This window comes from Triturus cristatus, chromosome 9 (assembly GCF_964204655.1).
Source record: "Triturus cristatus chromosome 9, aTriCri1.1, whole genome shotgun sequence".
Lineage (NCBI taxonomy): Eukaryota > Metazoa > Chordata > Amphibia > Caudata > Salamandridae > Triturus > Triturus cristatus.
In genome coordinates, this window is record NC_140592.1 from 384,243,760 (window position 1) to 384,257,963 (window position 14,204).

At 39.9% G+C, this 14,204-nt stretch overlaps 1 protein-coding gene across 2 annotated transcripts in view; it reads right to left on the bottom strand.

The window, feature by feature from the left end:
- Nucleotides 1-14,204, bottom strand: part of LOC146798005 (mitogen-activated protein kinase kinase kinase kinase 5-like) — a 581,883-nt gene that overhangs the window by 396,503 nt on the left and 171,176 nt on the right. The window contains exon 2 of one of the 2 annotated variants that reach the window (XM_085625239.1): nucleotides 10,645-10,702. The exons of the other annotated variant lie outside the window; for it this stretch is intronic. Within the exon in view, the coding sequence (XP_085481365.1) occupies nucleotides 10,645-10,702 (58 nt within the window). The remainder of the gene's footprint in view (nucleotides 1-10,644; nucleotides 10,703-14,204) is intronic. 2 annotated transcript variants of the gene reach the window in all.

Consider the following 14,204-nt stretch of genomic DNA (forward strand, 5'->3'; position numbering starts at 1 on the left):
CCATATATTCACAGAGATACACTTAATCAGTCAGTTATTGAATCAATTTTCCCCCCAAAAATTCATCAATTTTGAAAATTATATACCCATTTATTCTTCCATCGACCTTGAGATATACATAAATAAAACATATTTTCAGAAAAACACACATTCAGTGGATGATGTCATCAGTGATGTCATTTGAGATGTCATCAGTGATGTCATGAGTGATGTCACTGACCATGTCATGAGTGATGTAATATGTGACATCATCAGCAGTGTATTGCGGGCGCGCGAGTTATAGTTAGGTGAACTAACTATAACGAGGGAATTTCAATGGTTTTGTATGAGAGAAATGTCCAAATAACTATAACGCACCTGAAACCTATGGTTTTTTCAGTGAATATATATATATATATATATGTATATTTTCACTGAAAAAACCATAGGTTTCAGGCACGTTATAGTTAGGAATTAGCATTTAAAAAACCTTAAAAATTCACTGAAAAAAATGTAGGTTTCAGGGGCGTTATAGTTAGCTGGACTTTTCACTCGTACAAAACCATTGAAATTCCCCCGTTATAGTTAGTTCAGCTAACTATAACTCGCGCGCCTGCAATGCACTGCTGATGACGTCACATATTACATCACTCGTGACATGGTCAGTGACATCACTCATGACTTCACTGATGACATCTCAAATGACATCACTGATGACATCACTGATGACATCATCCAGTGAAAGTGTGTTTTTCTGAAAATTACATATGTTTTATCTATGTATATCTCAAGGTCGATGGAAGAATAAATGGGTATATAAGTGTCTAAATGGATGATTTGTTTTTGAAAAATTGATTGTATAACTGACTAAGTGTATCTTAGTGAATACATGGCTTAGTGAGTAATGTATAAATATGTAAATATCTGTATCAGTCTCTCACTTTGTGTATAAGTGGCTGCATGAGTTGGTGAGTAGCTACATGAGTGTCTATATAGGTTATTCGTTGGTTTTTTGAGTATCAGTATGAGTGTCTGAGTGTCTGTTTGGTTCGGTGGGGGTATTACGTAGTGCATAGGTGCATGAATGAGTGACTCACTGTTTGTATGTGTTGAAGACAGCATGTGTGCAGGTCTGTATGGGTGGATGAGTGTGTGCATGGGTGTGTTAGTGAGTGAATGACTGTCTCAATAGTGTCTTTATGAGTAACTGCATATGTTTTAAACTAGTATATGTGACTATTGGTGTATATAAGCGAGTATATGTGAGAGTGAGATATTGGAAGAGTTCCTGTATGAATAAGTATGTGTTTCTATAAGTGATTGTTTAAAAGACTAAGTATGTATACGTTTCTGTAGAAGTAAGTGCGGTGGTGTGTGTATAACTGTATATGCAAGTAAATGGATGTTTGATTCTTTATTAGCATGAGTGACTATGTGTGTGAGTAACTCTATGGATGAGTGGCCTTGTGTAACAGAATGTATAGGTGTATGAGTACATATGATAAGTGAGTACATGTATGAGTGACTGTATAGTCTGGACTGTTGGTGAATGAGTGTATGTGTATGTGGATCTTAGAATTACTGAATAGGTTGTTGTAACTGGTATTGGTATGTCCATTGTTTTGAAAATTTTTGTTTCTATTTTTGAATGTGTGTATCAAAGGTTATATTAGGGGGAGAGGAGGTCTGCCACTCTATCACAAGGATGATGTCATCAGTGATGTCATTTGAGATGTCATCAGTGATGTCATGAGTGATGTCACTGACCATGTCATGAGTGATGTAATATGTGACGTCATCAGCAGTGCATTGCAGGCGCGCGAGTTATAGTTAGCTGAACTAACTATAACGGGGGAATTTCAATGGTTTTGTACGAGTGAAAAGTCCAGCTAACTATAACGCCCCTGAAACCTACGTTTTTTTCAGTGAATTTTTAAGGTTTTTTAAATGCTAATTCCTAAATAAAACGTGCCTGAAACCTATGGTTTTTTCAGTGAATTTCAAAAGTTTTTTAAATGCGAATTTCTAACTATGCCTACAGAGATAGGACATGTGAAGAAAGAAGAAAAAACGCACAGAAAGAAAAAAAAGAAATGCAGAAAGAAGCAACAGAAGTCCTCAAAGATGAAGAAAAGTGCAGGAAGAACAAACAGAAGAGCAGAAAGAAGCCTTGTTGCAAAATCATCCTGTACCCTCAACTTTTTCAGACGGATACTGGTTGTAACTGAGTCTGACTAACCAGTCCTAGAGCCAGTGCTATGTTAAAAGACACTCAGAATACAGTGAAAACACCTACATACACTAGGGAACACTATGCGTTGGGGTCCCCCTGTGATTAGCATGACCTCCTCTGTAAGCCCCTAGTATATAATAGGGCAGGGGATTAAAACTATCTCTTAAAACGCACCATAGGGCGTGTTAGCACACGTCACCTCAGGCCCCGTCCCCTCCCTTCCCCACTGTGTAAACACGCCCTGTGGGCGTTTTAAGTTGGGAGGTTAAGTCCCCTTGAATTCTGAGGGTCCCTCGGGTCAAACTAGCCCACTAGGTACCTCCAGTAAGTGCCACAGAGCTGCGTTGCAGAGAGGTGTTAAAAGTGGCACGGCCAGGACCACCTCTCTGCAACGCAGCTCAGTGGCGCTTACTGGAAGCACCTGGTGGGCTAGTTGGCCCCCAGGGTCCCTCAGGATTGAAGGGGAATTATTTCTCCAACTTAAAACGCGCCACAGGGCATGTTTGCACACATTAACTCAGGCCCGTTCCCTCCCTTCACCACTGTGTAAACACGCCCTGTGGCCGTTTTTAGTTGGGAGATTAAGTTCATTTGAATCCTGAGGGTCCCTAGGGTCCAACTAGCCCACTAGGTCCCTCTAATAAGTGCCACAGAGCTGCATTGCAGAGAGGTGTAAAAAGTGGCACGGCCTGGACCACCTCTCTGCAACGCAGCTCAGTGGCGCTTACTGGAAGCACCTGGTGGGCTAGTTAGCCCCCAGGGGCCCTCAGGATTGAAGGGGAATTATTTCCCCAACTTAAAATGCGCCACAGGGCGTGTTTGCACATGTCACCTCAGGCCCCGTTTTAAGTTGGGAGATTAAGTCCCCTTGAATCCTGAGGGTCCCTAGGGGCAAAATAGCCCACTAGGTACGTCAAGTAAGCGCCATTGCAGAGAGGTGTAAAAAGGGGCACGGCCTGCACCACTTGTCTACAACTCAGAGCAGTGGCGCTTACTGGAAGCACCTGGTGGGCTAGTTGGCCCCCAGGGTCCCTCAGGATTGAAAGGGAATTATTTCCCCAACTTAAAACGCGCCACAGGGCGTGTTTGCACACGTCACCTCAGGCCCCATCCCCTCCCTTCACCACTGTGTAAGCACGCCCTGTGGCCGTTCTAAGTTGAGAGATTAAGTCCCCTTGAATCCTAAGGGTCCCTAGGGTCAAACTAGCCCACTAGGTACTTCCAGTAAGCGCCACAGAGCTGCGTTGCATTGTGGTGTAAAAAGGGGCATGGCCTCAGAACACCTGTCTGCAACGCAGCTCCCTGGCGCATACTGGAGATACCTGTTGGACTAGTTGGCCCTCAGAGACCCTCAGTATTGAAGGGGAATTAATTCTCCAACTTACAACTGACCAGGGGGCGCATTTGCAGAGTGCTGCAAGGAGGGGGCATGGCCTCCGGCGCGATGCTGGTCTTTTATTTATTTTATTTTTTTAAGAAGGAGGGCTGTGTGGCCCCCCTTCTTTTTCTAATTTATTGGCCCTGGGGACCCCATCCCCCAGGGCCTAATTTTTTTTGTTGAAAAAAATTAATTCCTCCCCCAAGGCCTTAATCGGCCCCGGGGACCCCAACCCCCGGGTCATGGCCTTTTTAAAAAAAATTGTTTAGGAGGGGGGCTGCGTTGCCCCCCTCCTCAGGCCACTTATGGCCCCAGGGACCCCATCCCCCGGGGCCGGCCTTTGTTTTTTATTATTTTAAAAAAATATATATTTATAGAAACACCTAGGACATGCTGGACAAACCATATGTACCTACCACCATGACGATTTGCGTGATATTCATTAAAAGGCGACTATGCATACAATGAATCCACGTGGAATGTATTTACACCGCTAGTGAAGCTCTGACATATCTGACGCCCTACCGTGCCTAATCCCGGCGCCCCTGCCGGTGGTTACTCTCCAAGTAGACACCCTTGTTGTTTATTTATACAAACATGGGTAGCTATTCACGGGCACATTTAATACACACGCACACCAAGTCATTCAAAGGGGATTCGACAAAAATTCGACCAAACTATGCAAGAAACCCCCCTCACGGTTAATAAAACACACATCCACCGCCGGATGTGTAATACTTTTTATTTTACTCTCTGGAAAGGAGACGAACCTCACTTGAGAGTCACAGCGTGCTCCTGGCTGAGTTCAATGCTGTGTTACACCCACCAGTGCCCGCCGAGTGCCACACACCCCTGTGTTGTATTCCACCAGCTAGTGCGTATGCTATGACACTCTCTAGCCCATGTGCACTGTAACACCACCCCGTGAATATGTCATGCCACACTTGCCTTCGCACGGGTTATATTGCCCCATCTAACGTGCATTCCTCGATGCCTATGTTATAACGCACAGCGCTATGCCATACATATTACAATCTGGGATCCATATCTTTGTCACAGTGCATATGCAACGTTACACTCCCCAGCACATATTTTATATTACAACTTTAGAGACTAGTTAGGTTACACAACACTGCCCTGTGCATATTACACTCCAAGGCGCATATCGCATAGCACGCGCTAGTGCCTGTGAAATCTCGTGCTCTCCAATGAATCTGTCATTGCGCACAATGTATTGGAAGGTGATCTATAAGCTAAACTGAGAGCATATTTTCTGTAAATTCACATTATCTTTCTCAGTCATGTGAGAATGAAGTCTGACATTCTCAGTAAAACATGTACATCCAACAAGGGCAGAGACTGTCAGTTGATTCCTTTGTGTTCTACTGCAGCTTCCCAGAGTGTTCCAAAGAACAACTAGAGCGCTAACAGTCTTACTTATGACAAAGGTATGGCACACCTGAAGGCATCTTGATTGGAATAAAGTTGTAACATTTAAAACATTTAATTTAAAAAGGAACAAAATGAGAGGGTTCATTTTGCCATAGAATGTATGATTAGTGCTGCAGAAAGAAAAATTAGGGCACATTTTGAGTGACTTCTCAAATCCTCTTCTATTTCATTAAAGAATTCTGACATGCAGACTGAAACATGCACTTTCAATACCAGCAGCAGACTTCCCTGGTGAGCAGTAGCTTTACTACAGTGATCTAATGAGCAACTAGAGTGCTAACATTCTGAATTTATGGCAAATGTGTGACAAATCTGAATGCCTTCTTCATTGAATCAAAGTAAAAAACTGACAGTATGCCTACTGAGGAGACTGCAGTAAATGAGGAAATTAGGAAACTTCATAACAAGTCTCCCAAGATGGCCACCAGAGACAAAAGAGCCCAAATGTAGCACAAATATCACCGAGATGTAGCCCAAGTATAGCTCAATGACAGAAATCCCAGAGTGTTTTAAAGAACAACTAGAGCGCTAACAGTCTTACTTATGACAAAAGTATGGCACACCTGCAGTCATCTTGATTGGAATAAAGTGGTAACATTTAAAACATTTAATTTGCAAAGGAACAAAATGAGGGGGTTCATTTTGCCATAGAAATTATGACTAGTGCTGCAGAAAGAAAACTTAGGGCACATTTTGACTTCTCAAATCCTCTTCTATTTCATTCAAAAGTTCTGACATGCAGACTGAAACACGCACTTTGAATACCAGCAGCAGACTTCCCTGGTGAGCAGTAGCTTTACTACAGTGATCTAATGAGGAACTAGAGTGCTACCATTCAGAATTTATGGCAAATGTGTCACATCTGAATGCCTTCTTGATGGAACCAAAGTAAACAAGCATTGAAAATGCAATAGGTCTCGCCCTCGTTTAAGTTAAAGCAATTCTGTTTGTAATTAGGTGGCTTTTTAGCTTTGCTTTTATTAGTGTTTTTCAAAAGTTCATGTAAATAAGATGCATATCTGTATATGTATGCATGCATTTATATTTATATAGATATGCAGATTATATATATGTTTATATATGTATGTATATACATATATATACACATACAGAGTTATAAATGCATATATGTGCATATGTGTGCGTGTAGAGAGAGGTAGAGAGAGGTAGAGAGGTAGAGATGTAGAGGTAGAGACGTAGAGGTAGAGAGGTAGAGGTAGAGAGGTAGAGGTAGAGAGGTAGAGGTAGAGAGGTAGAGAGTAGTAGAGAGAGAGGTAGAGAAAGGTAGAGAGTAGAGGATGAGTAATAGAGAGTAGAGAGTAGAGAGAGAGTAGTAGAGAGAGTAGTAGAGAGTAGTAGAGAGAGTAGCAGAGAGTGAGTAGGAGAGAGTAGTAGTGAGTAGTAGAGAGTGAGTAGTAGAGAGTAGTAGCGAGTGAGAAGTAGAGAGTAGTAGAGAGTAGTAGAGAGTAAGTAGAAGAGGGAGTAGTAGAGAGTAGTAGAGAGTGAGTAGTAGAGGGAGTAGTAGAGAGTGAGTATTAGAGAGTGAGTAGTAGAGAGTAGTAGAGAGTGAGTAGTGGAGACTGAGTAGCAGAGAGAGAGTAGTAGAGAATGAGTAGTAGAGAATGAGTAGTAGAGTGAGTAGTAGAGAGTAGTAGAGAGTGAGTAGTAGAGAGTAGTAGAGAGTGAGTAGTAGAGAGTAGTAGAGAGTAGTAGAGAGAGAGTAGTAGAGAGTGAGTAGTAGAGAGTGAGTAGTAGAGAGTGAGTAGTAGAGAGAGAGTAGTAGAGAGAGTGAGTAGTAGAGGGTAGTACAGAGTGAGTAGTAGAGAGTGATTAGTAGAGAGTAGTGGAGAAGTAGAGAGTGAGTAGTAGAGAGTAGTAGAGAGTGAGTAGTAGAGTGAGTAGTAGGGAGTAGTAGGGAGTACTAGAGAGTGAGTAGTACAGTAAGTAGTAGAGTGAGTAGTAGAGAGCAAGTAGTAGAGAGTGTGTAGTAGAGAGAGAGAGTAGTAGAGAGTAGTAGAGGGTGAGTAGTAGAGAGTGAGTAGTAGAGAGAGTAGTAGAGAGTAGTAGAGTAGTAGAGAGTGAGTAGTAGAGAGTGAGTTGTAGAGAGTGAGTAGTAGAGAGTAGTAGAAAGTGAGTAGCAGAGAGAGTGGTAGAGAGTAGTAGAGAGTAGTAGAGTGAGTAGTAGAGAGTGAGTAGTAGAGAGAGAGAGTAGTAGAGAGTGAGCGGTAGAGAGTAGTAGAGTGAGTAGTAGAGTGAGTAGTAGAGAGAGTAGTAGAGTGAGTAGAGAGTGAGTAGTAGAGAGTAGTAGAGAGTAGTAGAGAGTGAGTAGTAGAGAGTGAGTAGTAGAGAGAGTAGTAGAGAGGGAGTAGTAGAGAGAGAGAGTAGTAGAGAGAGTAGTAGAGAGTAGTAGAGAGTGAGTAGTAGAGAAGTAGAGAGTGAGTGGTAGAGAGTAGTAGAGAGTAGTAGAGAGTGAGTAGTAGAGAGTGAGTAGTAGAGAGTAGTAGAGTAGTAGAGAGTAGTAGAAAGTGAGTAGTAGAGAGTGAGTAGTAGAAAGTAGTAGCGAGTGAGTAGTAGAGAGTGAGTAGTTTAATTTAAAAGGAACACAATGAGGAGGTTCATTTTGCCATAGAAATTATGATTAGTGAGGAAAAAATAAAAATTAGGGCACATTTTGAGTGACTTATCAAATCCTCTTCTATTTCATTAAAAAATTCTGACATGCAGACTGAAACATGCACTTTCAATACCAGCAGCAGACTTCCCTGGTGAGCAGTAGCTTTACTACAGTGATCTAATGAGCAACTAGAGTGCTACCATTCAGAATTTATGGAAAATGTGGGACACATCTGAATGCCTTCTTGATGGAATCAATCTAAACAAGCATTGAAAATGCAATAGGTCTCGCCCTCGTTTAAGTTAAAGCAATTCTGTTTGTAATTAGATGGCTTTTTAGCTTTGCTTGTATTAGAGTTTTTCAAACTTTCATGTACATACCATGCATATGTATGCATATATGTATATGTTTGCATGAATTTATATTTATATAGATATGCAGATTATATTTATATGTTTATATATTCACTGAAAAAACCATAGGTTTCACACACGTTATAGTTACGAATTAGCATTTAAAAAACCTTGCAAATTCACTTAAAAAACCATAGGTTTCACACTTGTTATAGTTAGCTGGACATTTCACTCGTAAAAAACCAATGAAATTCCCCCGTTATAGTTAGTGCAGGCAACTATAACTCACGCGACCGCAATCCTCTGCTGATGACGTCAGATATTACATCACTGTATTTAGACACTTATTTACCCATGTCTTCTTCCATTAATCTTTAGCTATACATATATTACAAATATTTATTTTTCATAAAGACACATATGTCATCAGTGATGTAATATCTGACGTCATCAGCAGAGGATTGCGGTCGCGTGAGTTATAGTTGCCTGCACTAACTATAACGGGGGAATTTCATTGGTTTTTTATGAGTGAAATGTCCAGCTAACTATAACATGTGTGAAACCTATGGTTTTTTAAGTGAATATATATATATATATATATATATATATATTTATTTATTAGTAAACATTTTATATAATTTTAAAATTATTAAAGAAACTAAAATTAATAGTTTATTAATTGTTTTAAAGTAAATATATATATATATTAATTATTATATATGTGTGTTTAACTACTTTTATATATGTTATTTGTTATATTTGTCAAAATGTATATTAAATCAAATTGTATTTAATTACTTTTATTAGTTAACATATTTAATATATATTAATTTATTTTATATATATAAAAAACGATATTTTGTACAACTATATTTTTGACATCAATATTTTTTTCTCGATATTTTTGTACTTACCATTATAAATATAGAATGTCGAGATTTAAAACTCGATATTGTGGTATGGGGATATTTTAGGTGTTGATATTCTGTCAGTGAACCGGATTGCATTGCATGGAAGGTTAGTAAATATGGGCTCAATGTATCTAAGATGCAAGTGCGTAAGCTAGTTAGCCATGGAATTTTCACTTTTTGGCTTTCTGGTTTTCTGGCATGGGATCCCAGTTACTGGTCATATGACAATACTTCTTGAGAATGTAATAGAACCTATAGATTTTGCACTTGCATACTCAGTCTCAAACTCTCATGATGGCCAACCCACTCTTTTACACACTCATCTAAACATCTGTACACTGAATCACTCACCCATTTAGGTCCTCCTGCATTTATAGAGCTAACCAACTGCTTTTTCATCAAGCCAAACATCTGCTTGCCAGCTCACATGCTCCCTCTCTCCCTTCCTCATTGAAGGCATCATTTTTTACTATTTCTCCCTCTGAGTTATCATTACTCTTGTGCAATAAATTTTGAATGAGGAAGCCAAAGACACAAATGACAATGAAGACAGTGGTGAAGACAGATGTATAGGTTGTTGAGTACAAAAGTGATTTTGGAAGGAATATTGGAAAGCAATAAAAGCATGGTTTAACAACTTCAGCGATGTCATGTCATCAATGATGCTTAGTGATGTCATGTGATGCCATCAGTGAGGTCATTGGTTATATCAACTGTGCTGTCATTTATAAACTCATGACCAGTGCATTGAGGCAGGGCGAATATAGGTGAGTTGCTACATTGAATGGTACATTTCTGGGGTTTGAGGTGAAGTATTTTGCAGGAAATGAAACACATCAGTGTGATGAACATTTGGTGTATCCATTCATTTCAAAAGGGAGATGCAAGAATGTATTTGGGTAACATACAGACACCCATATTGAGAACAATATGAATAAGAGAAAGATATGGTGAAAGTGGCATTAAATGTTACACCTGGGACGGAAGTAGAGGTGTGTAAAATTCATGTATTTTGCTTTTATGGGATTACGCGAAATTTCGCATAAATCACACAGAATGACACAAAATGCTAAATCAGCATTTAGAACTATATTTAAGTGCAGCATGTATTCTCTTATAGATCCATTAGCGAGTTATCGTCTTGCGCTAAAAAGAATTGGTCAAAAACATAGGCGGTTCAAACAATAGCCACTAATGGCCTGAACACACTGGACGTTCCTCAGATTACAGACTTTACTTAAAAAAATTGAGATGGCACAGACATGGATAAAGTAATATTCACTAATAACAGTAGGGTGTGCAGAATGTATGAGAATATCGATGATCAGTAAATGCAGATAGCCCCACTATAAATATTGATTGATATCTGCCCAATTATTACATCAATTGTGTTTTGGAAGTTTATATTTTCTTTTTTGCTTGTTGTATCTTGCTGTAAGACCTATAGATATATATTTATAAAAATGTTTAAAGGCCAAGGGGAGTGCTGCTCTGCCATTTGAGAATTTCACTAGCTGAAGGGCTTCTGAACTTGGGGTTGTTTACTTGATACCTCGAACACCCATACTTGTCATCATCACCCCACTAAACTAATATGAAATGCCTTCCATCATCGAAAACTGAGACTCCCAATCACTTCTCTACCACCCTACCGAACGCTTCCGTCCACTATTCACTTTTACAGGCAGAGACAGGCAAAAACGGCATTGCATATGAAGTATCACCTGGTTCCATTTTCACAATCTTTATTGCAGCGAGTTCACCTGTTTCCTTGTTCTTTGCCTGTAAACATGAGTGAAAAAGATCAGAATCAGATAACTCTGTCGAGCATTAAGGATTATATAGGTACATCACATCAGACATTCTTCAAGTCTTTGAATTTATTTTCGGTTTCAAGATCCCTTAAATTCTTACTAAATGACTTGTGGGTGGTTTTCTGCAAAACATACTGACACAGGAAAAATATGGGCCACATGTACAAAGCACTGGTCATAAAATATCGGTTGCAAATTCAGGCCAGTATTTTCACGACCATTGTGTTATTTTGCTGACCAACCTTTATACTAATACGTTGGTTTCCAAAATATTGATCCCTATTGGGTGTTAATTTGACCTACCTCATGAATATTAATGAGGTAGGTTGCAAATTGTGATCCACTAGGAATCACTGCCTTCACAAGGATGGTGGCCTGCTGAAGTCCGCATAACATCTTGTCTGTGATTGCTTTTAAGTAAAGCAGTTGTTTTTCAATACAACCCATTTTCCTTAAGAGAAAATAGGATGCTTTAAAAACAAAACAAAAAGTTAAATGTTCAAAATGTTTTTGTCAACATTCACAATGGGGATGGGGTCCCTTGGGGACACCTTTCTGTTTGTGAATGGGTTACCAGTACATAGCTGTACCTGGTAAAATATTAATGTTTTGCGGCCAAATTTTGGTCTCAAAACATTCATTCATACCATTCCGTTTGGTATTTGGAGGGGACTTCCTAAACACGCCCCTTCCAAAAAACGATTCAGTATTTGGTTGGAAACACAAATTGTGATTTGTTAACATGTTACTGAATTGAAGTTTGCAATTTGTGCATACCAAAAGGCCATTTTAATAGGGTGTGTGAGAAAAACAATGTTAAAAGATTTCAGGAGGTCCTCCCGAAGATTGCCACACACTTATCAGGGGTGAATACTGTATGAGAACCCTACCTGAGATGTATGATACCTAACAGGAGTAGTGAACCCTATCTAGGGTGTGTTACAGTAATGTGTTTTTGATAGAGCTAGTGAACTCAACTGAGAAGTGTGAGTATCATCAACTAATAACAGGCATTGTGAACCCTACCTGAAATGGGTGATAGGTTAATAATGCTTGAGAACTATCCCATGTGTATATGACAGGTTAATATGCCTTGAAAAGCCCCCCTCAAGGGGTTAGTAACAGCTATCAGGTGTTGCCAGATCTTCAAAAGACCACCTAAAGTCAGTATGACAATTAAAATAAGCACCACCAACCCATCCTCTACCATGGCCAAGAGAGGAAACACAAGAGTGGCAAAGAGACTACAAAACTCAGGGACTATGCAATGGAAGCTAAATATATTATTACCAAATATGCTGCTAAGGGGTAATAAAAAGAGCTTAAATCATTGATCATTTGCACTTTTGGGTGCTATTTTCATATCGTTCTCGGCTCCTGTGTCGGCATGCTACCTTACATGCTAAATGGATTACAGACTTTCTTTCTTGCCTGAGGTCATCAAGTGACTGCATTTATCCACTCATTTCTCATCTCCATATGTAATGGTACTTTTTCTGGGGCAATTTGTATCTTTATAACAATGGCCGCAAACTGCCTAATATTGCTGATCATGTATTTGACTGCCTCATGCATCATTCTACAACTGCTGACAATGTGAGTGGCTAATCCATTTTGTTTATGGCATAAGCTGCCACACAGAAGTCCTTTTGCTGATCTAATTCTTGTCACAATACCCTTGCTGTGGCTGTGCGGTTGGAACTCCCTTCATATTGTCTTGTTGGTTCTGTGTCTTTGTATGAGGAGATCTCACAAGATTCAACAAGGCAGAACATTTCCCACTTATTTTAAATCTGCACACAATATATGAATTTCTACACATCAAACCACTGCCGCTACTGTCTTCTCATCAGTACTTATGGAGGACAGCTCCGGGGCTGGGAGGGAGGGCTTGACTTCCCCTATGGCTCCCAGTGCTGTCTCATAGAAGTCGCTGAATTCAACCTCTATTAAATGCCCTAAAAGGATCCGGATTACCCTTCAATCAAGTCTCCTCCTTTGACTTTGGGCGATGTTAAAAATGAAATCAGAGCCCTGAAACCATTCATAGTCAACACTAAGGCCTCTTTGCAATGTATTGGAAAAAAGTAGTCTTCCCATGACCAATGGATTACTATGCTTGAGCAACGGCTGAGAACCATGGAGGATTCCACTCCTGCTGTCACTCAAATGGTTAAAGACATTAATCATCTTAAGGAACTGGCAGAAGACTTGGAAAAAAGAAGCAGACATAATAACCTCAGACTCTTTGGTATTCCAAAGGTCTCAGAGGGCTCCAACATGATTGCTTTTTTGCAATCCTCAAATCCTGTAATAGTCCAATTGCGAACTCTGTTTCCTCCCACTATCCACCAGGCTCACTGTCTCGTTTCTAAATCTTCACTGACTGCAAACACACGTCCCAGAGGCATTATCATTTTAGTTCCTTAATTCACCAAATCAATGCAGGTCCTTTCAGCAGCAAAAAAAGTAGGAAACTTACAATGGTCAGCTACAAGTTTTTTTCACACAAGATGTCCCTCCTGCAATAGCAGCTCGACTGAAGCAATTTCTGGCTCTATGCCCACAACTCAGATCTATGAACATTAGATATGGACTACTTCACCCTTGTCTCTTTAAACTTACTATTAAAGGCAAATCATTTTCCTTTGAGGTTTCTGCCGACTTGCAAACCTTCATCAACCAACACAGAGCTGCGGACTATGGACTTAGGACCACCTGTTACCACATGATCTCTGTTATCGGGTCCAGTTATTAACTAATGTTTTCTCTTTCCTCCACCATACAGGTGTTCCGCTTGAAGTTCATTGTTTTATTTTTGTCTATGTTCATTATTAATTGAATATCTTTTCTTTCTCTGTCATTTTCTTTTCCTTATCTTAGAACTGGACATCATTTGGATCCCACTTATAGTTTACTTCCTTCATTTCATGTTGTTTATCACCCCAATCGACCTCTCTGTTGCTTACCTTGGTAAGTCTAATGAATTGTCGGTGATCCCAGTTGCTCTCTATGGTCATTTCTTGGTTTCCCATTGTGCAGGTTCCTCTTTCTCATTTGTTTTTTCTACTCTAATTTCTTATGTGCTATTTTCTTAGTTCTCCCTGTCCTCTTGTCGGGTTCGCAACCCGTCCATCTCCCTTAGGTGCTCTGCTGTCCCTAAACCCCTTTCTTATTCTACTGAATCTTGAAACTTGTGTTTGGATGTCTTGTGCAATGCAACATCCATCAATCTGGGACTTGAAGCCTACATTGGCTAGGATATCTTATGTGTGTGAAATATTGGCAAAGAGGGAAGGATGGAGTTTTAACTAAGAAGGAAAAGATACCATGATTTAATTGGGACAGCATACAGGCGATACATGATATATTTGAAGCTTGGATAAGGCGAAAGAAAGACATTTCTGCTATGATCTTCCAGTTTTCCTTGTCGATTTGCATATTAATCATATTCAAAGCCCTGAAGAAGT